The sequence below is a fragment of the Sylvia atricapilla genome, chromosome 18 (assembly GCF_009819655.1).
Source record: "Sylvia atricapilla isolate bSylAtr1 chromosome 18, bSylAtr1.pri, whole genome shotgun sequence".
NCBI lineage: Eukaryota > Metazoa > Chordata > Aves > Passeriformes > Sylviidae > Sylvia > Sylvia atricapilla.
In genome coordinates this window covers 2517064-2542197 of record NC_089157.1, presented here as the reverse complement: position 1 = coordinate 2542197, position 25134 = coordinate 2517064, and the positions used below count along the sequence as shown (strand labels likewise).

At 45.0% G+C, this 25134-nt stretch overlaps 2 protein-coding genes and 1 long non-coding RNA gene across 7 annotated transcripts in view; 1 reads left to right on the top strand and 2 right to left on the bottom strand.

The window, feature by feature from the left end:
- The window catches only part of RECQL5 (RecQ like helicase 5), a 37619-nt gene that overhangs the window by 2924 nt on the left and 9561 nt on the right, over positions 1–25134 (top strand). For both annotated transcript variants that reach the window (XM_066332000.1, XM_066331999.1), the window contains exons 4-8: positions 695–1213; positions 1761–1866; positions 2497–2608; positions 4748–4910; positions 5265–5347. In XM_066332000.1, coding sequence (XP_066188097.1) covers positions 695–1213; positions 1761–1866; positions 2497–2608; positions 4748–4910; positions 5265–5347 — 983 coding nt within the window. The remainder of the gene's footprint in view (positions 1–694; positions 1214–1760; positions 1867–2496; positions 2609–4747; positions 4911–5264; positions 5348–25134) is intronic.
- LOC136369269 (uncharacterized) lies at positions 6824–10691 on the bottom strand. Its single transcript, XR_010744987.1, has 2 exons — positions 8805–10691; positions 6824–7526 (listed from the first exon to the last, which is right to left on the bottom strand). It is a non-coding gene; the product is annotated as an uncharacterized lncRNA (long non-coding RNA).
- Positions 11067–22918, bottom strand: SMIM5 (small integral membrane protein 5). Of its 4 annotated transcripts, none has more exons than XM_066331987.1 (4): positions 22284–22918; positions 15782–15923; positions 13995–14148; positions 11067–12619 (listed from the first exon to the last, which is right to left on the bottom strand). In XM_066331987.1, exons 3-4 carry the CDS (start codon positions 14119–14121, stop codon positions 12498–12500), a joined length of 249 nt encoding a protein of 82 aa, XP_066188084.1. In that variant the 5' UTR covers positions 14122–14148; positions 15782–15923; positions 22284–22918; the 3' UTR covers positions 11067–12497. The 4 variants fall into 4 exon arrangements, with proteins under 4 accessions (XP_066188084.1, XP_066188087.1, XP_066188086.1 ...); XM_066331990.1 differs by lacking the exon at positions 15782–15923 and adding an exon at positions 16349–16427 and having other exon boundaries at positions 22284–22293; XM_066331989.1 differs by lacking the exon at positions 15782–15923 and adding an exon at positions 16290–16427 and having other exon boundaries at positions 22284–22287.

Here is a 25134-nt window from a genome sequence, read left to right as displayed (position 1 = left end):
GGGTGACTGGGAACAGAAAACAGAAACAGACATTAAATCAGTGACTGAAACCAGATATTGAGTAAAATAATCAGATACCTGTTTTTCAGGATTCTTCATATCCTGAAATGTCAGGTGCTAGTCAAGTGCAAGTGAGCAGGGGACAGGGAAGTGAATTTGTATGGCCAGTGTTCATCTGGATGTGATGCCACATTTTCTTCTTGGTTTTCATGACACGATTCTCATCCATGCTTCTGGTTCTGCTGCAGTGGTGATTTGTGTAATCCTTGTACTTTTTCCTCTCTCAGTTGTGTTAGGACATCCTTCAGTTATTTTGGAGTGAACTGTTCCCTGTTCTTCCAGGGCAGGAGTGTTCATTTTCCATCTGTGACAACTCTGTAGTGTAAATACTGAGACGTGTTCAGGTCACAGTGCCTGTGATGAGTTGTTTTGCACACATCCTTGTTAGCGTTCCCTAGCAGCAAAAAGACTGTCTTAAAGTGAATGGATGCACAAAAATGCAGTTAAATGTAAGAGCTGGTGAAGAAAAAGGCATCTAGAACTGAAGTTTTAAATAACAGGACTGTAGATGTGTTTTGTCCTGGGATTTGATCCAGGAGATGGAAGCTGGGGCCTCACCCTCCTAATCCTTCTTGGTGCTGGTGACTTTCTTTATTCCCATTTGATTTTCATTTCTATTTTGTATTTACTCTAGGATCAAGTGGATCATCTTCTGGCTTTGAAGATCAAAGCCTGCTCTCTGAACTCCAAGCTGCCAGCCCAGGAGAAGAAAACCATCCTGGCTGACTTGGCAAGTGAGAAGCCTCAAGTGAAGCTCCTGTACATCACCCCAGAGATGGCAGCTGCCTCTTCCTTCCAGCCCACACTGAACTCCCTGGTGTCCAGAAACCTCCTGTCTTACCTGGTCATTGATGAAGCTCACTGTGTGTCCCAGTGGGGACACGACTTTCGCCCCGACTACCTGCGCCTGGGCTCGCTGCGCGCCCGCATCCCCCACACCCCCTGCGTTGCCCTGACTGCCACTGCCACCAGGCAGGTCCAGGAGGATGTGGTGGCAGCACTCAAGCTCAAGCAGCCACTTTCCACCTTTAAGACTCCTTGTTTCAGATCTAACTTGTTCTATGATGTGCAGTTCAAAGAGCTCCTGACTGATCCCTACGCCAACTTGAAGGATTTCTGTCTGAAGGCGCTTGAAGTGAAGGGCACCACTGGGGTAGGTTTTACCTTTAGGGAAGGAAACTAAACTGGACAAAATCTACCTTAATGGTCCCTAACCTTCTCGGGGTTGGTGGGGTCTTGACAGGTCTGTGGCAGGAAAGGAGGTCGTCCTAGGAAGCAAAGTGCTTGTGTGTATTTTCTAAGTCCTCTGAAAGTGCACACGTATTAGTTCTTCTAAACCAGGTAGAATGTGAAGGCTGTGTTCCTGTCAGAGGTGTCCTCAGAAGGGGGTTAGTCTAAAAGAAAATTGATTAGGAATATGGAACAAACATTTCCACTTAGTTTGTCACATTCTCTGTGACCATTGTGTGTGTTCTGCTCTTTTAGTGTGGTGGGGGTGAGCAGAAGCGTTTGGAGCACTGAATTTCCTGCTCTAACACTAATTCTCAAAATAACTCTCTGCAACTCAGCTACAGCCTCTGCACCTGGGTGTATTTGCGAGATGCTTCTTGCCCTGTGTCTACTAGGAGGATGAGGGGCTGTATTTGCAGCTTTGTTGTCTGACTTCAGGCAGTGTCCTGGCCTTTGTCTCCTGGTCCCAGGTGTACTCCGGCTGTGGCATTGTGTACTGCAGGATGAGGGATGTGTGTGACCAGCTGGCCATTGAGCTGAGCTACAGAGGGCTGAAAGCCAAGGCCTACCATGCAGGTACTGCAGTCTGCATCTCTCACTGGCTGGGAGAACTGAACTCTGCCACCTGGGTTGGGGCTACCTAGAAAAGAGCTTTCTAGGCATGTTCTGCACTCTGTGTGATGCTCACACAACAGGTCTGTGAGGTAAATGCAGGCCCTTCACCACAACGGCGCTCCCTTGTCTCCAGAACGGTTTGTTTTGTAGGATCTTCCATGGCCTGACTATAACAACTGCTTTTATCCTGGGTGGGGATCTCGATTTTTTTTTCTTTGAAATAAAAACAGCTGTTGCTGACTTCTGCTTGGTCCCATGCCAGTTTAGACACTGAGAACAGAGGAGTGTGTAGATCAGTCAGTTTTAATGAGGGAATTGGCCTGCAGTGGGGGAATGGATGAGAAAGAAAACACTCTTGTTTCTTTCCTTCTTGCTTTTGGGGGGTTTTGTTTTGTTTGTTTTCAGGTTTTTTTGGGGGGGGGAGGGGGGGGTTGGTTTTTTGTTGGTTTGGGTTGTTTGGTTTTTTTGATTGGTTGGTTGGATTTTTTTGTTTGTGGGGTTTGGTGGGTTTTTTTTTCTTTTTTGGGGGGGTACAGTTTGTTTGTTTGATTTGTTTTGTTGTGGTGTTGTTTACTTTCTTTTCCTTCTCAGGGCTCAAGGCAGCTGATAGGACTTCTGTCCAGAATGAATGGATGGAGGAGAAGATCCCTGTCATTGTTGCAACCATCAGTTTTGGAATGGGAGTAGACAAAGCAAACGTCAGGTATGTGAGGCTGGGTGTTGCACACCATCAGAGACTGAAACCTGAGTAGGAGGAAGGAAAAGCCTCTGGCTCTGTTACTTTTACACCTGACTCAGCTGCCTGATGAACACTTGCTTTAACCAACAAAAGCAAGGCTGGAATTTTTTTTCTTAGAAGCAGCAAAACCAAGCCTGGGAGGGCTTTGTAAAAACATTAAACACAAGGCAGCAGAGCTCCTTTTTGCCAGTTCTCAAAATCAAGAAGATTGGAGGAATGCTTTTCTGCCACACCCTCCAGGATTTCAGAAAGAGCCATCTCAGTGCAATCACAGCTGTCTCTTTCACTTCCCTTAGTGCAATAGCTGCTGTTTAAAAGCAGTGGAAAGAAAATCTGCACCTAAAATAATTCACCCACCCTCTATTAAAATAGTCAGAGCCAGCTGTTTTTGGAGATCGCTTGCAATGCAGTGGGGAAAAAATAGCCCTTCACAAATGGCAATAACCATATAAAAATACAGCTCTGGTCCAAGGACTAAAACTTGGCACATGTTTTCCATTGCTGTTACTCTGAGATTGCTGTCCTCATAAGGGCTCTGTGTTAGAATTCCTGCCCTGCAAAATGGCTGTGCTGAGATATTACTGTGATCACTTACCAGAGGGATAATTCAGGTGCAGGTCAGACAACACCCACAACAGACCTGACCTTTAAAATCCACGTACAGAAGTTGCTCTGAATACTGTGAGAGAAGGGCAGGATATCACTGAGCCAATCCCATCAGTTGACAACTGTGCCATCCCTCTGCCCCTGTCACTGTGCTGCCAGGAAACAGGAGCCCACAAGAGTGACAGTTTTACTCCTTGATGCATCTTTCCAAACAGAGAAGTGAGGAGTCTCCTAGGACATGAATTGATGATCTGCTGAAGCCACTCTGCCCTGTACAGTGGTCATTAAAAAAGGCAAAGAGTAACTGAAATGCATAGGGCTGACTGAAAGTGAAATATAGCTGAAATATGCTGGTAATCTGGTTAGTTGACAAGGAATGGAGTTAAAATCACTCTACAGGATTAACAAAAAAAAACATTATAGTTAACTAAGGACTGCTGGTTAGCCTTTGCTCTGTGTTGGCAGATCTCTGAGTATTCATATGTTATCAAATAAGATCAGGTCTGACAACTTCTGGAGGTGACTCTTCTGGACAAAAGGGAAAACAGAGGTGGTGTCCCTTTTTTTTCTGATGGAATCTGGTTCTCTCTCTTCATTGTTAATTCAGTTCTGCTTAAAATTATTTATCAATTTCTTCAGCAAACTTCCTGATGGGGTTTAAATGTGCAGGGCTCTGATGCTTCCTGCTTGGCCTGTTCCTGGTCTGTTTGTGTTTGAAGAAACACATTTGGTTGTTATTCTCATTTAATCTTTAGCTACACCCATATGCATCATACCTGCCCTTGGGTCATGCTGGCTTTGAGGAAGATTTGAAAACATTGGCAGCATTACTGTGCTGTCCAGTTCTCTCAAAACAGGTATAAGCAGAATTGCTGAATAGTCAGGTACAAGCAGGTTTAAAGCAGTCTTGCAGTGCTGTGTTGAAAACCCTCCTGCAGAGATTACATAAAACTTAGTAATGATTCTATAGTCCTATTTGCTGGTTAGGAAGGTTGCCCTCATCTGAGAAGCACAGTGAGCTGGAACTTCCCGTGGAGATTTTGGCTCAGTGTCTTTTTAAAATAAACTATTTAAAATTGTGTTTCATAATGGTGCAGTTGTGTCCTGCAAAATAAATACGACTTTTTTATTAATGCTGTATTTTATGGTAAAATCTCCCAAACTCCTTAATTCAGTGTCTTTGTTCTCAGTGTTCATAGCTGCACAGTTGTATGCCTGTTTGGGATACTCAGGGGCTCATTCTTTTCCATCCATTTGGAGTGGTGTCCTGCTCACATGCTGTCCAGGTGCATTTGTTTCCTTACAGCTCTGTTGCTTTCCATGTCTTGTGTGTTAAGAGGACTAAAACTTCAGCGTGCAAATTCTCTTGCTGTGCTCCATCCTCTTATGTTTTGCTGCCCTGTTTTTTGCTGTTGTTGATGCCCACAGACACCACACTGGTGTGTGCAGTGCTCTGAGAAACCTGCAGCCTCATGTTCCCTGTTTTACCACATGCAGATTTGTTGCCCACTGGAATATTGCCAAGTCAATGGCTGGATATTACCAGGAGTCTGGCAGAGCTGGGAGGGATGGAAAACCATCCTGCTGCCGCCTCTATTACTCCAGGAATGACCGGGATCAAGTCAGCTTCCTGATCAAGAAAGAGCTCTCTAACATCCAGGTGAGAGCTGCAGAACAGTACCCACCTGCCTGGATACACTACCTTGGCTCTGGGCTGGTTTACCTGCAGTAACCTCTGAATACAAAAAGATGAAATGAAATTTTCTGAGTCTAGGGCTGTGTGGAGCCCCATTGCAAGGGATAGCAAGGGAAGGGAAGCAGGGAAGGAAAAGGCTGCCAGAGCCAGCTGTATTAGAGAAAAATGGGTGAGCAGAAGTTAAAGCAGAGACAGGGAAGTGTCTGTAGCTGTTTTTGCCATGTAGCTCAGAAGGGTTGGATTTGATCATTGCTAGAGTTACTCTATCTGTGTATATTTGAATTGAAGACTACAGTTCTTTGTCTCATCTACTTTCAGGAAAAAAAAGGCACCTTAAAAGAGTCTGACAAAGCTGTGATGGCAGCTTTTGATGCCATTGTGAACTTCTGCGAGGAGCTAGGGTGAGTGCATTTCTTTCAAACACCACTGTAAACGCTGGGGAAAACATGCCCTGTTCTTCCAGAAACTGTTATGGCTGAGATCCTGCATGTGACCCTGAGAAATCTTTCATCACTCCCACCTCTGAGTTAACTGAGATATTGGTCTTGGAGTCTGACCAAGTCATGGGAGTGTTTAACTTCTCTGGTGACGCATTTTACAATATTCTGTCTTGGGTGATGGGTTGACTTAATTGCATTTGCTTTTGTTTTGATTCTCCTCCTTCAGTACAACACCCCTATTCTAAGGGGGCAAACAGAGAGCCATGGGATGGAAGCATTTAGATTTAATTTTTCTGTAAATCCCAGTGTCTCTACTCTGCCAAGTGTCTGTGATTCTCACTGACCTTAGAAGGACCTGATGGTGCTTAGAATGCTTCAGAAACAGGTTCAAATTATGGATGTGCCCAATCTAAATGCAGACTAGCAACCACAACACGCCTTGTTCAGGTTTAGTTCATGTCTTGTATGCTGTAATTATACTAATTGCTGTTCTATGCCAGATAAGACATAGCTATAATTTTGCCAGGAAGAGAGCAAAATCATAATATGTTCACTAACTGAAAATAGTCTTTGCCTGTCATGCTTACAAGTTCTTAATTTTGTTTCACTTTTCACACACGGGTCTAGGACAGCTTTTTCAGCAGGAATGTAACACGTGCTGCTTTTCTGGTGCCTTGGTGAGAGTATTCTCTCCTTGCCATGTTTGGCAAACAAATCCTGGGTTTATGGGATAGTCTTGCTTATGCTGAAGTGTGGCACAACACTGAGCCCTGGGGCACTTGAAGGGGCACTTCTCTGCCCAAAGCCAAGGTGATGCTGTGAAGTAGCTGCTGGGAGGCTTCTAAGAATTTGATCCAGTTGTCTGAGGAGCTCTGCTCCTTCTGGGATGTGTTCCCAGCTCACAGATGGCTGTTGTGGCTGGGTTTTATATAATCACAGAATGGTTTGGGTTGGAAGAGACTCTAAAGATAACCCTAGTTCAACCCCTGCCATAGGCAGGGACACTTTCTCCTAGGCCAGGTTGCTCCAAGCCCCATCCAACCTGGTCTTCCAAGGGATGAGGCATCCATAACTTCTCTGGGCAACCTGTGCCAGTATCTCACCACCCTCAAAGTAATAATCTGAGTAAGGGAATATCAGTGACCTAATTAGAAATCACCCTTCCCAGTCTTTACCTTCTCTGATTCAGCTTGATCCATTCTTCCACCTGTGTATCATGGCATGTGCATCCCAGAGTCACATATTGCAGCACCCCTGCCTGGTTTCCCTGCTCATAACTCTATAGGAAACTGAGGTGCTGTGGAAAGCAAAGCCACATTGCATTTCTTTTTTACATATTGAACTGTATTAATCTACTCATTATCCAAACAGTGAAAGTAAACTTCAAAATCTAACCTTGCAAGAATACAAATAAGAACAAATAAAGACAGACTGTGCACTGGCAAGCAAGTTTTTGCATAGTGTATTTAGGCCTGAGTATGATAGGAGAACAATGGTCTAAGCTGCTTTTAGAGAGTGGGCTCCGACAAAGCTTTCAATGGCCAGAGTTTCCTACTCCTCTTTTGCAAGGTGAAAAAAACCCCAACCCACATAGCTGCAGCAGCAGAACAACATCTTTATCAGCTTTAGGTGGTGGCTGACCATGTGCCACCTCTAGCTGATGGTTTTGCTTGAAAGATGAAAATCAGAGATGAGTTTACTTTGGTATTTGGTGAATGTTGCAGTTCCTGAATCCAGGCAGCCTCATGTATTGAGTTTGCTGTGGCCTGCAGAACAACTTGCTGGCATTGGGACATTGCTCTCGATGCAGGGAAGTTACATGGAGAGAAATAACCAGCCATGGAGTGAGATGAGAGTTTTCTGTGAACAGCACAATGAGGTTGTACCCAGGCTGGTTCTTGCTCAGCTGTACCAACTTCTGTGTCCCCACTTTGCTGTCTAAGAGCCACCCTATTTGTGCTTTGAAGATGTGCAGCACCCAAAGATAGCAGCAAATAAAATAAGAGCAATAAAAACAAGACAGAAGATGCCAATCACCACCAGCCCTCCAACAGCCCAGTCACTTGTTGCAATCAGTTTCTTTAGGTCTTCCAGAAGTGAGGTTGCCTCTTGCTCTGGTGACATGCTGGCTTCCACCCTGCTGGGGCCAGACAACAACAGGGTCAGGTGTTGTATTCTCTCCATGCCCTCAGCCATAACCCCAAAACCAGTGCAGGTATGCATGGTGTGTGTGCCTGCAGGCATCCCCCTCCAAAACAAGGGTGACTTTTCACAGAAATGGGAGCATAAACCAGAGGAAACACAGCTGAGACTGATTTAACAGTCAGATCTATAGATATGTAAAGAGGAAAAGCTGCTTGCTCTACAGCATTTGGACAGTTGAGATTTACCTTAATCACAGCTTATCAATATTTTAAATAATACAGTGTCTCTCCAGCCTGTTCAGTATGAGCTCTTTGTCAGCTGTACAGCCTATACATGAAAAACAAGTATTCAGTGGGACAAATTCCTTGCTATACCATTGGAAGGATCTCTGAAAGGGAGAGCTGGGGGCTTAAACTCTGAGCACACAATGGAAATCAAATGAACACTTATTTAAAAACAAAGCAAACCCCCCCACCAATAATAAGCAAATATCATGTACAACTTGTTTCTTCCATAGGGCTTTAGAATAGTCTAATTACATTAAAAAGGGTGTCCTGCTGCTGGAGTTTGTTTTAGTAGTGTTTTCTGTTACTCTGCAGAAAAAGCATAAATTTTCCTCCCACAAGGAGGTCCAGTAATAATTTAAACTGGGATCTCAGTGGGTTCTACTCTCTTGCTCTTTGACTGATACTTAGAATAATGACTTGGCTGTCAGCTTTCTAAAAAACATCCAGCATCTCTTCATCAGCATCTTGTGGTTTCACTAAAGCTTCCTTGCTTCTCAAGGGAAATGGAATATTTCTCACACTTTCTTGCCAATGTGACTATGCACACATAATACAGGCACAGATATTGGTTATTTTTGAAAATTTGCTCAATTTGCTGCGTCTTATGTCTGAATCCTGAATACTCTAAGAGAAAGAATTACTCCTCTAAAGTGTTTCTTCCTCAGCAGGCTGGATTTGACTCAAAGCACAAGCTCACACTTGCTGAAGTTTTTGTTTCTTTCTCAACAGCTAGATTTATTCAGTTCATGGTTTGTTTTCTGGGTAGATGGCAGATCACTGTATTCAGTCTTTAACCAACCAGCACATGGAACATCAAAGCTGTTCTGGATTCCTTTGCCTTCAGAAAGGGGGCAGCCTAGATGTAAGTTCCACAGACCCAAAAGCAGAAATCCTGTGGGACTGAACACCCCAGGAAATTCCTGTTTCTTTTGTTAACTGCTGTTCACCTCCCAGAACAGGAGAGCTGTGTGGCATTTTATAAATACCTGAAGCTGTTGTGGTTTGTAGTAGGTGCTTCCTCTGTTGCCTCCTCTTCACCCCTCCAAGAGATCTTGGCCTGTGGTGAGGGACCCCTTGCTGGACCTGGAGACTTGTACAGGTAGCCTGGAAGTTGCCTCTTTGGGCTGCAGTAAATGATTAACAGCTGATTTTCCTGCAGAGGTGTGGCTAATCTAATCAAATCAAAGGCCTTGAACTCAACTAAAAAGTCCTAATTGAGTTGTTCCTCAGACATTTCTTCCTCTTCATGGCTTTATCCACTCCTACAGCTGTTGTGGTGCTTGTAAAGGCCCACTGTGGCCTCTGTCTGGGGCAGGCTGCAGGATGTGGTGGAGAGAAGAGGGCTCTGTTTTGTGGATCCTGACTGGGTCTGTGTTGCAAGCTCCAGTAGGAGACTGGAGTGAGACTGTGAACAGGAGTGCCCTGCAGTCCAAAATTCATTGTGACAGTTTAGGTGACTAAACCCATTTGAGAGCCTTGCACTGCTGTGAGCTGCAGTAAAACTCCCTATCACTTTCCTGTCTGGAGAAGACCAGAGGGATGGTGCTGGAGAGAGGAGGGAGGGGAGGAGGAGGAGTGTGGTGCGTGAGACTGCCTGTATGTAAAAGGAAACTTACTTTTCACAAGCCAGGCAAACCAGAGGGATAACGTTACAGAACAGAAGCTATTCCATTAAGTCATCGGTAGAACTTCAGCTGCTTCTGCTGGAGGGGCTGGCCTTGCTGGCTTTTTGAGGTTCCTCAGGGAAAGAAATTATTTCAACACTTTCATCATCACAACTGAAGTAACAGTATTCCCGTGCAGTTCCTCCTGGGCTTTCACAATATGAATGGCCCTTGCTGTGTTAAGAAGCAGCCTTACCTTATTCTGTGCCTTTCTGAATATCCCTCTGCAAGTTGAAACGAGAGGATCCACCCTCACTGCTGCTCCCTTTAGGTGCCTGTATTTGAGTACTGACTGAAGCCAAAACACAAAAGCTTGTGTGAGTGCTGAGCAGGCACCCAGGGGCTAGCACATTGTAGTCAGCAGAAGCTGAAGAGCTGCAGGAAGCTGGGCACTTGCTGGCATTATTCAGGCTACCCTAATATATGCAAGGAAGCAGCAGATCAGGCAAACAACTGGCATGTCTGAATCCCAGCTGGAGGAATAGTCCAGCTGAGTGCAATGGTATAAAACAGTCAAAAGCAGAACATTAGGCCTGTGAGGTGCAGGCAAGTGTGTAGAAAGTGCCTCCCTCCACATGGTGGCTGGTCCTCTGCTTCAGAAAGCCACCTGAATCCTTTACAGGATTGCCTATTTTACTTTCCTTCCCTTTCTTTGACAGTGCTGTGTTTATTCTGTTACTAATTCAGGAACTTGAAGTGGCTGAGATAAGACAGGAACCATTTCTCTTGTTCCTCTGCCTGGTAGCTGTCAGTGGTTTAACTTGTACCACCACTGGGAAACATACATTTGTGGCTTTTCCTGTTGAGATAAGGCCTGGCAGCTTGTTCCCAGTGACAGCAACCTGTCAGCCCTTGGTGTTATGTCCAGCCTGCCAAGCTTCCCTGTGCTGGCTCCGTGCTGCTGGAACAGCCCTCAATGGGATGCTGGTAATGTCTGCAGCTGGCACTGTCTAGCACAAGCCTGGAAAGAAAGTGAGCTCTGTTCTTTCCAGGTCTTGTGACTTCATCTAGATATAAAAACATCTGTTGAGTCTGTCTCTGCAAAAGAGGTTCTGAGGCTCCTCATGTCACTTTGATTGCCACTCATTTGTGAGTGAAATGAGCAAAGACTTATGTGACAGGAGGTTAGTGTGACGCACCTCTGAATGTTTAAATTGATGCAGTGCTTGAGATTGTTGCCCCCAATGTGCTGGTTGGCAGTGAAAGCTTTGGGACAGCCTAATAAATTTTTGCTTTACACTTTGTTAAGTCTCAGTGTGACTGTGCATGCAGTAGTTCATGTTAGTGCAGTCTGCTCTTGGCAGTTGTCAAGTCTCAAATATTTATTTCTAAAGAACATCCTCATTTTCTACTGGAAAGTTTGTTTTTTTTATTAATTTAAAAGTAACACTGGTAGTTTCAGGAATTTTTATTTTTCTTATAATTCTTAGACTGTTCACTATGTGTCTGGCTGCAGATATATTCCAATGTGCAGCAGTACAAAAATACCAAATACTTAGATCTCGTTTGTTGGCAAAAAATAAAGTGCATTAAATACATAAGAAGCCTTTTACTAATATGGGTGCAGGCAACAGAGAAAATACATTTCTTTACAGAGTTTTCTTTATTTTCTGTACCTTCTGAAGCATAAAGAGTATTTTAAAGCCCATTGTTAAAAACTTGATGATTCTGTTGTCCCTAGCCAGATGTTCACTCTGGGACATATGGTTAGTTGGGATACAGAGGCAGAAGGTGACTTCTTTATATGCATGTCGTTTTTTATACCTTCTCACAAAGGTCACTGGTCTCCCATTTGGGGCTGAAACACCACTAGTTCAGAGTTTAGTGCAGAATTGTGGCCTTCTCGTGCTGTGCCAGTTGTGGCCTGTGCCACAGCCTTGTATGTCCATAAATCCCTTTCGGAAGTTCAGCGGAGTGTAAACCAAACACACACAGTGGCTGCAGCATGGAAAAGGGATTTATTTGCACTTGTTAACTCCAGCCCAGCAGCCCATTCTTGGCTCTGCTCTGTCACTGTGCCCGCTGCAGTCAGCTGCTGCACACATACCCTGAGTGGTGGCTCCCATCACGTGTCAGTCCTCTGAAATGCCTCTGTGGATGCTCATAAACACAACCCTGGCATCGTGTTCATGTCTACTAAAATAAACTGCACACAGTGCAGGGAGTCAGGCACGCAGATACCTCAAGTAAGAACTGGGATTTGTTCATCTCCTGGAGCTCCCATGCCCTGCAAGAACCATTCATCTGCCATATGCAGAAGCATAGAACCACAGGGGAGGGAAAGGGAGCATGTTGAGCAGAGAATGATCAAAATAAGCCATAGGATTGATGAGGTTTTCCCTTTTGCCTTCCTCTTTCTGTTTACAAAGATTCTGTTTCCACATCATCAGGTTCTTTCTTTGGCAATTTCCCATCATTGTATCACCAATGAAATGACAGTGGGGGCAGCTGTTACCAGCTGTATCCAGAGCCTCAGCTGGCACATCTGGATCAGAAGGTCCACCATTTCTTATTTTCAGCAGATACCTCAGCTAAAGATGTCTCCTGCAGCAGGTCTGGCCTTGATCCATGATGACCTGAGCAGTTGTACCTCCCAGTGGTGTCAGTGGGTTTTGCTAATGCCCAGTACCATCCTTCTGCTGAGGAGACCAGGCAGTGCCTGACGTCTGGCTGTGTGCGTGGCCTCTGCTTTGCTCCGTGGCTCCATGTCCCAGGGAGGATCCTCAGCTGGCCCAGCTGCAGGGCTGTCTTTGGGAAAGCTGTCTCTTTTCTCAGCAATCTGTGTCTATGCCCTCCCACCCCAGCCCAGCCCAGAGGAGGGTAAAGGAGCTTTACCTTCCTGGTCACAGTAGTGGCAGTCACAGAGAGAAGGAATTCCACGCTGTGATTTCTGGTCCTTTGAGTCATGTTAATTAATATTGTTATTGCCATTTTCAGTGGGCCAGTGTGGAAAGTCATTCCCATAGCACTGAATCACGATGTCCATGCATGTCCTTGATAGCAGGTTGTGTCACTTCATGAATGGGCAGCTGGGCGGACTTGGCTCTTCCTGTGTCTGGGGTCAGGGCCTCCACCACAGCCACAGCAGCTGTAGCAGCAGCAACTGCAGGCAATGATGGTGAGCACCAGCACAGTAACTGGAAAGAGAAGCAAAGGATATTGCTTCACAGCATAGGAATAATCCCTGCAGAGTAATCCTATGTTTCCTCTGAGTTTCTTGGTGAGCAGCAAAAGGAGCAAAGTGTGGTTTCTTGAGAATCTTTTTTGCCCTATATCCCCATCTTCCTCGTCCTGAGTTCCTGCTCCTTTTTATTGGTTTTCCATTTAATCTGGACAATCATTACTGGGCATTTCAAGACCTTAAGAGCTACATTCCAAACCCTCTGAGGGTTTCTGTACACACTTAATGGCCTGTTGTTTGGGAGCTGACATGCAGTACCTAAGTACAGCTATGTGCCTGGAAAGGACAAAAATCCAGCTTTGGTTTTTTGAGTAACCAAACTCGAAGGAGTTTGAGTATGAGGAGTATTTCTGAAGAGAGAGTTCAGCATACTCTTTAAGCATAGAGACTCATGACTGGGTTGACTTTACTCTTCTATATTTAGCTTGAAAAAATAAGATACTTCAAATGTGGGGGCTCGTTTCACAGAACAGTGGGCTAGCTTACTGTCCTCTACTCTAGCCAGGATGGTGCTGGCAGGGATGTGTTGGTTTATCTGGAGTAGAAAAGGATGACATGTTCCATCCTACAGACCTTGCTAAGAGTATGAGCATCCCTCTTTGTGTGCATGTGTTCCTTTAAAGCCTGGACCTGGGCTGCCAGGTAACCAGACCTGTGGGGAACCAGATGTAGGGATGAACTAAATGAAGCAGCAGGTGTGACTGTGAATTCCAGCCCAGGGAGGAGTGTCCAGATGGATACACACCCTTCCTTTTGGCCAGGAGCAAGCCCTGGGTTTGAGGAGCAGGGCCTGTTTTCCTTCCTGCTTGTTTTCCCATTGTATAAACAAACTTCATCCCCCTTGATCCAGCAGTTCTCTGTTAGTCCTTCCATGTCATCCCCACACAGAGCAGCAGAAGGGATCTTGCCATTACCAGAGGAGAATAAATGGGCTCATACTGGCTTCCACTGAGCCTATACAGGAATGACACTCAGAGTCCTCCTTAAGTGTCTTCTGTGGCAGGGAGATGCTCTAATACCATTTGTCATAAACTATCTCCCATGCATACAAACATTACAGCAGCTCTGTTGGTTAAAATATTGCTGATTTAAAGTGATTTTTAAAATGGGAGCTTTGGGGAAAGCTGTACTATTGCCTTTCATGCCCTGCACTCATGTAGGGGTACATGCTGAGTGTTAAAAAATTACCTAGGAATTAACCTGGGCCTCAGAGCACAGCCTAGAAAACAACAGCCAACACCACCAGCCCATCTACACAGCCTCTGGAGCAGGTTGCCCCACAGGAGAGGAGAGAAATTCTGACACCCCTTTGCCTCCACCCACAAACTCACCAATAAACAGAAGAACCACAGAAAAGCTGGCAATCTCCACTGGCTCAGCCTGGGGCAGTTTCCGGAGCTTAAGGAGAAACTTCTCACCAATGTCTTGAATTTCCTTCAGAAAGCCTTCAGAAGACATTCTGTCACAACCTCTCCAGGCTTTATGCTGCGGGAGAACCAAACAGAGAATAAACCTTTTCACTGACTAATGCTAGGGAGCTGCCAGCCCTCTTATACAGCTGGTGATCACAAGGAAAACAAGTTTATCTGGTCTCAGTCCTTGTTCCCAGTAGGTAAGGTGGAGGACTATTAATTGTCTACATGTTCTGGCACTGTTTTTATTTCAAAATCCAGCTTCAAGGGTGTTTTTGTCAACTGCACTGTTAAGCATAGTCTAAACGGTGTTTCTTCTACAAGGACACTTTTTCCAGCAGGCACTTAGACTGGACAGTGCCTGCCCTTGGCTCTCACCCAAACAAAGTACTTTTTTTTCCCAGTTGTGCTAACTTGTCCTTCCAGAAACAAATGCAATTCTAACCCAACTTGAATTCTGAATGCTGAACTCCACTGTACATAGTCTTCAGTTTTTTCTTACTGAATAACACAAAGTAGACTTGTGGCATCCAGCCCTTGAAGGCTTCTTGCACTTTGAGCTACAGAACCCCCCTTCAAAAACAGACATTTATCTCAACACCTCAATACAATAGCATTAATAATGTTTTATTATTTAGTTTTACTGTATGTGACACTAAAAGTTCAAGTCTGCATTCACTAGGGACAGCTGGATGCTTTTCAAATTGTTACAGATGAATACAATTTTATAAAAAAAGCTAAATTTAGAGGGTTTTTCCTTTTAAGCCACTGAGCAATATATGAATTGAACAATGGATTTGACCCATCACTGCTGATGATGAGCAAAGCAAAAACTCCTGGATCTGTCAGGGAAATATCTCCCTTGTGGAGCTAATCCCTCCTGCCCTGCTCAGTAATCTTAGGCCTTCTTTATTCTGAGTGATCATCAGGAGCTATAGGAGTTACTGAAAATATTATTAGTCTAGCTAAAGTTAAGTACCTCAGTTTTGTCACCAATATTTGCTGTTCTTTTATCCCATGAACAAGATTTTGGAAGGCATTGCAACAAACTAGCTGACATGAGATGTATGGCTCTTCAAATTTTGCTTCAGTCAGGAAGTGGAATTGGATATTTTTGAGAAATATCCACAGCTCCACCTAAAACAAGTGTTTGGACAGGTCAACACTTGAATGGGTTATAACTTACTTCATTGTTATACCAAACTGTACTGATTTATGTGTGTTGTAACAGTCAACATTGGGGTTTGGGATTTGAACATTGCAATTTAATATCTTGATCTTGGTGATAACACAAAGCCAAGTGACCAAGACAGCACTTCCAGAACAAACCAGCCTAGTTCTTTATTGCACATCTGGCTTGGTTCTCAAACAAATGGATGCTTGGAGTTCAGTTTTTCTAAACACACTGAGGACAGAGAGACCTTGGCTGTTTCTCTGCATGCTGGGCTTAAGCACTACAGTGCCAAGTTAAATTAGCTTTGTATGTTTATGCAATTCAAAAAGGGTTTTCTTTGTTCTTTTAAATCCAAGCTAAGAAACAAAAATCGGAACCAGCTGGTTTCTTAGAAATGGGGGGTGGATGGAAAATCTGCATCCACAGAAAGATTGCTGTGCAACTTAGGAAGGAGGCAGAGCTGTGGTCTTTTGACCTGAAAAGGTCACTTTTGAGACTAGGGTTAAATACTTCTTTCCAGATGACTGCATACCCCAAGTGAGCTGGTCCAAGAAACAGCTGGTTTGTCCTTAGTGCTGCAGGATTCTGTGTTAGCAGGTTTTCAATTTTGTTTCCATTCCAAGAGATGGTAGAGGAGGCAGAGGTGAAGTGATTTGCGTTTTCTGTTCTTGGCTCTAGAAGAAAAAAAAAATCAAAAAATAAAATTTCTGGCTCTAACATTGTGAAAATGTTTGTTCCCTTTGGAGGTGTTTCTGCCTGTCCAGAAGCTCTCCTCATAGGGAATTTGCTGTAAACTTCCATGCCATGCTTTGGCTTGCACCAGAAGCAACAGGTATAAGAGCCAGGCTTGTGAAGTTTGGTTATACAGAATAAAATCACTGATCAGGATTGCAGAACTCCATGTGGATTAGCAAAGTGCTTAGTTGAAAATTATAAAGCCTATCTCTGTAATGGACATTCCTCTCTGCCTGTGGTACTTGATCTGGATTTAAGTGAAGGAGTTTTTATTCTAAAACTTGCGAAGAATGTTGCTTGTTTACCTTGGTCTGAGTTACATCAGGGACAAAGTTTGATGGTGGTGGTGCAGTCTCCAACCTACCCCTGAGAAAGCAAATGTTTTTCTGCTTGACTGCACTTTCTGCTACTTCCAAGGGCTCTCTGCTTTGGGATTTCTGCTTCTGCAGCAAGGCAGAAGGGTGAAGAATAAAATAATTCTTAAAGGAAAAAAGTAAAACTGCCTCAAGAAAGCCACTTACATTAATGGACTTTTGTATGTTCCATCCTACTTGTGATGTAAAATCCTTGTTCAGGACTGGTTTTGATGTCACCTTTCCCCAACTGATTTCAGTGGAACCAAGATTTTATCTTTAAGATTAGCACAAGGATAATGTGATTTAAACCAGGTGTCTTATTTGTCTGCCTCATTTACAACACAAAGGTGATGACATTAATTACAATAACAGAGTGGAGCTGTGAGAATTAATTCCTTTTGTTTTATTATATTTTGTTCAAATAAGCTTCCAGCCACCAACAGTAGTAAAGGCCAGATGGTGCAGGAGATTCAGTTGAAGCAGTAACTGTGATGATTATTATTAAAACAGGGAAGTCTTAAGAGGTTTGAAACCTAAGGTTGTAGGCCTTAACTGACAGTTTACTTTCTAGGCCTGGAGAGCTCTTTTAGATCGTGTAAGAGCCACTCAAGTTGCTATCTCAGAGATTCTCAGGGGTTTGGAGCAAACATAATTGTCTGCCAGTGTTTTCCTCAGTTGGGAATTTTTTCTTGCTCATCATCCTTCTCAAAACTTCACCCACTGAGGATGGGACCCCTCCAGAGCAGAGGAGACTTGGCTGTAGGGCAGAAGAGCTGATGGAACTCATCCATGCTACGGAAAAAATCCTGAATGACCACACTGCAGTGTGGTTTTCATAACACATTGTCAGAATGATGTCAGGAAATTCTGCTCTGCAGCTGTAGTTAGAGCTCACATGAAGTGAAAATCAGATGAGAGGCAATATGAGAATCTCACATGGAAAAGAAAGTAATACAATGGTTTTTGACAGGCAGTTTGTGACATCCTGCTGGGATGGGGTGGCAGCCTGAAATTCATGGTTTTGACTTAAGAAATAACTCATCTAATCAGTGATGCTAGTGGAACTAGATCATCAAATCTTTCTGCCCTCCTCTAATGTTCCAAGGCCCAGCATGGGGGAGGGAATAAAACAAATCATTTAATTTGGGTTTATTTGGTTTTGATGAGAAGAAGGCCCATTCTGCCTGTGCCATGAGTTATTAGCCTTGGTGGAAAGGACAGAGCACAGAAATTATGCAGGGGAATGGCAAACAGCTGCAGCTTTGCTGCTCAGCTGCAAGGATTACATGACCCTGTAAAACCAAAGTGCACGTCCTGTGTTTAGAACTTAAATAGATTTAGATTCCCAGAAAGCACTAATGCAGCTTCATCTTGCTGTGCCCAGTGAAGAAAGCTGTGAAAATTGCCATAATAGCACTGAAATTATCTTTCTGAGTTGTTTTAATGGACTCGTGCCATGCTGAAGCACTCAAAGAAGTTGGCTGCTCAGTCCTTTGGAGAATAAAGCCATTTAAAAGCCTCAATCTAGACATTCAAGAGAAAAGCCTTCATCAAGGTTCCTTTTTGCTGTGAACTGCCTGCATATGGAGGCTTCCTTCTCCAAGAAAAAAACCTTTGGGGTACAGTGGGGGTCGGACATCCCTGTGTCTGCCTGAAGCTGGTGAGGCTGCTTGTGAGTCTTTTGGAATTGCTGTCCATTGAGCAGGGTTTTTTGGTCTGTCCTGATCTGTGTGTGGACACAGCTGCATCCAAAGGTGAACTGTAAGGGACTGGGTGAGCTGGAATTTACTGCTGAGAATGAGACACTTGTTTACACATAGCCCTGGGGGTATTTGAGCAGCCTTTTTTAGTGCAAAAGGCACAAATTTAAGTTTGTGGTTTAGCCTCAGGACTGAAAATTAGTAAATACAGGCAGTCTCCCCAGCCTGCCAGTGATGCTCCCTGCTTGTGTGACTCTGGGTAAGCCATCACATCTCACTGTTGGGTGACTTCATCTCTGCAAGACAGCCACATTATGGGACCACATCAGAGCTTTGTTTGTTAATTGTTGTGTGTCCAAGTTTCCAGCATGCTTGGGAATCTTTAGATAGAAAGGCAACAAGTCCCTGGTTTTGCTGCAGTTACAAACTGAACTGGCCATTGTTTTGCTCAGTACTTACACTTTGTTCACTGAGCCTGTTTAGGATGGATGGAGATGTGAAAGCATGGTTTCCACTCTTGTTTGCTCCCAACCCAACCATGCTCCTCAGACTGTTCTTGCCACAATCTTGATCCATTGATTTTACTGTGCTTACATGGGCTTGTTTGCTTTAGTAACCTAAAAGTGGAGATAAAGCTTTGGAGGGGGGAATTTGGGGGAGGGGAACAAGAAGCTGCCAATGCCTCTAGTCCTAATGCAGCAAGTCCCAGTGATGATGTGTTGGCTCCCCTCCAATGCCCACAGCAAGAGTGCTCCAGAGACATAACAAAGTACAACCTTCCTGATGTTCCCATCAAGTAGAATGTCATGGAAACATTCTCATTACAACCTTGCCTCTTCCTTGAGACTGTGGCTCTGAAGAAGCAAATGTGTTGTTCTTACTCAGACAAGTCCAGTAAGTTGGTTGAAATTGGACCTGTACAGCGATGGGAAGCCTGTATGGATTTGGGGGCTTATCTGGTAGGAAATCTTACAACCTCATGGAAGGAGGGTGCTGAGCAGCCAAAGGGGAGGGGATGCTTTTTATTCTGGTCTAAAACTCTAAAATAAGCTCTGACTGTACTTGGCTACGTTCTAAAGAACATGAAGGCTTGGCCAGTTTCAAAACATACCAGCTTTGTTCTTGGTCCCTGAAATGTCCTTCTGATTTTATATGGATAAGGCCTGCAGTGCTTCCTGTTCTCAAACAATGCTGGGTTGCTAGGTGTGCCTACAGTGTGGATGCATTTTGGTATAACATGTCACAATTCCTCCATGATTGTTTATTGTTCAAAGCTTTTAGTGTACTGCTGAGATGAAAAGGGCCATAGAAATGCAGTTGTATTATCAGTGCATGGTTTTCCCTCATCATTGTTAATGCAGTGTTTGCTGCCATGACTGTAGTTGACCAGCCATGTGAATCTTAACTATAGTTCAGACAAGCCCATTTTTCTTAAAACAGGAGTGCACAGAGCCAGACAGACCTATAATTCATTCCCAAGCAGATGAAAATAGTTTCCAGTATCAAGAGAATTCAGCCCTTTAACAGCACACACCCAAACGGGAAAATTGTAGCTCAATGCCATGGGAGAAAAGCTGGGACTTTGTCAGTTGGTTTGGAACAGAAGGAACACATTTCTGAGATTTTAAAGCTGCCCTGCCTGGGTCACCCTTTGGCTGGAATACCCTGTCATCTCTACCACTGACTATTTGGATATGGGTTTTGAGGCAACACTGTAAATGTGTCTTCTCTTCCCTACAACCTAATATTAGATTAATGTAAAAAGGCACTGAATTCCCAGTTTCAGTAGTAGAGGTACCCACTGGGGCATCAAGCTTTACACTTCTGCACCCTGTTTTTTTCCAGTCCATCCCACAAAAAAGTCCACAAAACCTCATGAGATAATTCCTCACTACTAGAAATTTTTTAAGTGGGGAACCAAAATACTGAGCCATCCAATGAACGGAAAAGGTCAATTTTAAAAATAAACCTGTAGCTCTTCCACAAGAGAACTTTTTTTAGGGTTGGCGATGCTTGAATCTAGCCTGGAAGTCTCTTCTAATATTAGCAAAATATCCATTTCCCAGGAAGCTGACTGAGAGGTAACTGTGTGCCTGTGAAAGCCTTTTAGTGACTTCACAAACATCGTGGGATCTATCAGTAGTTGGTGTTTGAGGTCCAGCATCTGGAGGTCTTGAGAGTGCTGGGAATTCCTCCACCTTTTGACAGCCACCTCTGTGCCCTGTCCTTGATCTCACATCTACAAGTCTCATCAATGACATGCATTTTTGAGTTTTTTGAAATATCCTGGACTAATCCTAGTAAAGGTGTCACTGGGGTGTAGGAACTCAAACCCAAAATCTGCAGCAGCTGCTGCTTCAGAAGGAATTGTTGGGAACCTCATCAGCTGTGGCTGCATGGGGTGGTGGGGAGCCTGCATGGAGGTGAGGGGTGGGTGCTGCTACCTGCCCCCAGCTCTCTCCCAGCCCCTCACACTCCCTGCTGTCCAGTGGGTGCCTCTGGCCCACTGCAGACTCTGTGATCAGGGGGTTGTCTTACAGAGGAGCTGCTCTATCTAATGTGGATTATTCTGTACCGTCATTCCCACAAACACTGTTGGTTGCAGTCAGAGTGAGGCCCGTGCACTGTGACAGCTGTAACACAAGCCATGTCCTGCTGCTTTTATCCAGACATATGTTTCACGTTGCTGTGCCTCTCCCCCCACACATGAACAGCATGGCTGCAGCTGAACGAGCCCCCAGCCAAACCCATTAAGATTTTCTTTTGGCTAGGAAAACTTGGCATGTTTCTCTACCTCCTTCCCTCCCCTGCTCTTCTCCCTTCACTCTTCCCTCTTTGTTTTTTTTTCCTTGTTGTTTCTCTAAACTTTGTTTTCTCACGTGCTTTATTTAAGAAACCATCTTAACTGCAACAACCAACCTACAGAGACTCACCCTTAGGAGGGTGAAACTTCCCCCAGTGCCCTGGAGCCTTAGGGCCAGGCTGGAGGAGTGTGTGTCTGAACTACATCTCCTCACTCCAGCAGTTCCAATTCCATGTTTGTACAACACATAGGTCAGAAAGACCTGCCCTCCATTCCTAGTTAATGGAAATGGAGAGAAGTGGAAATACCTGATCCTTAACATTCCTCCCTACAGGCACAGGTAGGATTGGGAAGACCTCTTTCTGTGAGAATTGGCTTTCTGCTCCTGGCTGTACACAGCTGACTGCCCATGCGCCTCCTGGCAGAGGCAGAGGGGTCCCAGCTCAGTGCTGGGAGCTGCAGCAGCTTCCAAACAGAGAAGTCAGCTTCAGATGGCAGAAAATGGGGATTTATACGGCCAGTCTCCATCACCAGCCCCTCTTCCCATACTCAACAGCAAAACGGAGATGGGAGCACAGGTGGTGGGACACCAATGCATAACCAAAACTTGCACACAATGGCCTAAAATGTCTTTTCCAACCTAAATGATTCTGTGTTGTATAATTTCATGTATTTAGGTGATCTTTTTACTCTTCCTTCCCTTCTCACTGCATTCAGACTTGACGGTCTGGTTCCTATAAACCATGAGCCATGTATGTGCATGAACGTGCCTCTCAGAGCAGTGGATTCTCATGCTGCTGTGAACACTAGACCAGCATCTGTGCCTGATACACTGGCTGAATTCTTCTTTTTAAAATGTTCTCATTAGAAACTGTGTAAAATCTTTCCGTTTATTTCTATTGGACACAGATGCTTAACGTGCGCAGCGTGCTAGTTCCCCGACCAGAGTTTGTTTTCTGAGCCCTCTGCTTCAGGATTTGGGGGATAAAACTTAGCTGCAGCTGGGAGGAGCTCGGGGAAATGCTGTGGCTGGCACCCGGCGGGTTTCAGAGCCTGCCTGCGCTGCCAGCTCCTCGCCAAAGGCGCGCACAGCCTCCGGGCCAGCCGCCTTGTCCACACCGACTATTTCTGTATTAGCTCACCAGCTTATCAGGACATAGGTTCTGTGAGAGCACAGAAACCCGAGCAGCCTGCCTTTGTCACGGCGGAGGAGTTGCGGAGTCCCGCTCGGGCTCGGAGCTCTTTTGTTAGTAAGCGGGCGGCTGCGGCGCAGCTCTCCGCAATCCCATTAAAAGCTTTTCTCCTGCCACCTTCGCTCCTCGGTGTCCCTGGCAAGCAAATCCGGCCTCCCGAGCTCTGCTCCACGGCTGAGCGAGCAGGGGGAGCTCCCCAGGCTCCAGCCCCTCGCCTGACCGAACAGCAGCGACAGCTCAGCCTTACCCCGACCGCGGGCTCCTTCTCCTCTTGGTTTTCTTTCCGTCTTCTTAAACTTTCACGTCATCTCTCCCCTCATCCCGGCTTGCGGCTCTCCCCTCGCTCGGCTCCTCTCTGCTCTGCTCGGCTGCTGACAGCCAGCTGTTGTCTCTGGCCTTTTTTTTTTTTTTTTTTTTTTTTTTTTTTTTTTTTTTTTTTTTTTGTTGCTGGTTGTCCTGGAGATGCGAAGTTTCGTGTTACATGTGTGCCAAAGAGAGAGGGAGGAGAGGCGCTGCCGGCTGAGCCGGTGCCAGCTCCCCGGGGCGCCCAAGGGCCGGCACTTGTTGCTGCCTTCCACTGTGCATCTCCTCCGAGAGAGGAGTTCCTTCTTTACCTTTTAATGACGTCTTTTTCTGGCGTGACACTTGAATCGATTCCCTGCCTGCGGTAGTTTGGGGCAGTGTTAAAGCAAATAACTTTTCTTTATGCTGCCCAGTTTCCTTCCGGCTCCCGGGGGAAGGAGCTTTTTTTTCCTCTGGTGTTCACTGAAGGGGTAGAGCAAGTATTCACAGGGACAGTGCAGTGCTGTGAGAGACCTGCCACAGCCAGGGCAGCAGTGACAATGCTGGGGCAGTGAATTTAATGCTGGGATGGTGAATTTGCTCCGTGCCCTTGGACAAGTCATTTACTCTCTTGATGCTGAGCTTTTCAGTTCTTGTATTCTGGGGACAGCTGACTGTCACTGTCTTGTCTCAGAGGGTTACGCTCAGGTGATGCTGAAAGGACACAGTCCTTCAGAGAGGTGCAAAATTAGAAGTTCTCATCAACCTCATGACTTGCTCTTCTATTTGATAAAGCTCATTAAGTGGCTTTCGCTTGACAACTGCATAACTAATTTGCCCTCATATGATTTTTACCTTTTTTAACCCTTTCACTTCACATTATTCCAAGACTTGCTGAGTTGTTTATTTCAGGACACGTTTCTGAGGAGGCTCTGTACCCTTTGGCTTATACAAAGGAATGTTTTTTTCTGGTGTTTTTTGGGAGAGGGAGAGCTTTTTTTGGGATATGTGACTTTGCTTCTTCTCTGGCTGTCCATCTGCTTCTCCTAATTGCAGGAATAGGGCTCATGTTTTATGTGGTGTATAAAAGCAAAGACCAAAATGACACAGGTGCAGGCAGCTTTGTGGTCAGTTTAGCACTTTCCTGAAATATGCTGCCATGACAAAAACAAATTAATAAACCTCATTGTTATTTGCTCTTCATCCCATTCCATAATGTCAAGTAGGGGGAGGGGGGATGTCTGAAATGACATAATGATTTTGTTTGGACATTTTAGAGACCAATGGTCAGCTCACACATACTCTTTTTCAAGGGTGAGCGGAGACAGATAATACAGTTGCCTATTTAAAAGGTGACATAATTTAAAGATATGTATAAGAATACAAACTACCATTAATTTATGTAAATCGTCTCCATCTCTTGGGCATTAGTCAGGTGTGACCAGGAAAGCTTTCCCTTCACACATGTTAAAGCATAACCAACTATTTTTCAGGAACTCTTGGGTTAAGCTTTAATCCAGTGATTAACCCCAGTATCCCTGTTGATAATTTTGGGGTTTTGCCTCTTGACCTTAATTACAGGTTTGCAGATTAGTTTTGCAACTGAATTTCCGTTTATGGCCCAACTCCTGAGCACCCTTGGCTAAAGTGGGGCTGTGGCCCAAATCTGCGTGATTCTCCAGGAAGAAAAAGGCAATTACAGGAGGCTGGCTGGAAAGGGCTTGGCTTTACAAGCCGGATGGGTTAGAAACTGGAACTCTAAATTCCAGTGAGCTCACAGCTGATCTCTTCTTCCACCAAAGCCCTCCCCTGGGGCATCTAAAGGACTGAGGTGTGTGTGTCCTCTGTCCCTCCCCAGCTTAAGCCTGGGAGTGGGGAGAGGGCTTGTCCCTCACTGAATGCCTCAGTTAACTCTAAAACAGATCAGAGCGTGCGAGGGGAAGAGACACGGACTAATGAGAATGCCTGCCTGTTTTCTTTTGGGGAAAGAAAAAGCTGACTTGCAGCTCGCTGACATTTCTATAGTCACGTTGCATTGGCAAGCCAGGCAGCACCAGTAGTTCTTTTGGAAAGGCAGGACAAGGGGATCGAATGTGTTGCCCCCATGGCAGTCCCCCCACCCTTCCCCTCCCTGTGAAAGGAGCTCTTTGAGTGCAGGAGCAGAGTGAGTCAGTGTGGCTCTGCAGGGGGATATAAAGGCAGCTTTGTCGGAGCCCTCTCCAGGCTTTGGTGCCCTGCACGGTGCAGGCACCCTGCTGCAGCCCCTTACCTGAGCACTGCCAGCTCCTTCACTTGAGCACAGTCAGGTCACTGCTGGGACAGGAACCTGTGACCTGCTGCTGTGCTGCCTTCCAGATCAACCTCCCAGGAAGGAGTGAGCCAGCAGTCACTGCAGCCCCTTGTGGGGTTTGTTTGTGATGCTTTGGTAACATGCAGTTGTGTTTCCCCCAGACACACACAGACACAAGTGAAGAAGAAAACTGTGTTTGTTAGATCTCTGGCAAGTTCTGACATGCCTGAAAGGGTTTAGAATAAGAGTAAATTAGGTGTTCACTCTCTTACTTTTCCCCTCTGTGACTCCCGTTTTGCAGATGAAGTTGGTGAGCCTGCTAGGGCACACCTTGGTAGAGAAGAAAAATTTCCACCTTGTTCTTCCTTGTAGTAAAATAATTTTCTTCTAATCTACCTTTTGTTCCCACTTGGCTGCAGGATTTGATCTCTAAATGCCTGATGAAGTGAATGTTTTCATATATTTATTATCAGCATTTTGACTAACGCACAACCAGCCACCTCTGCTGTGAAATGTTAGTTTTAAA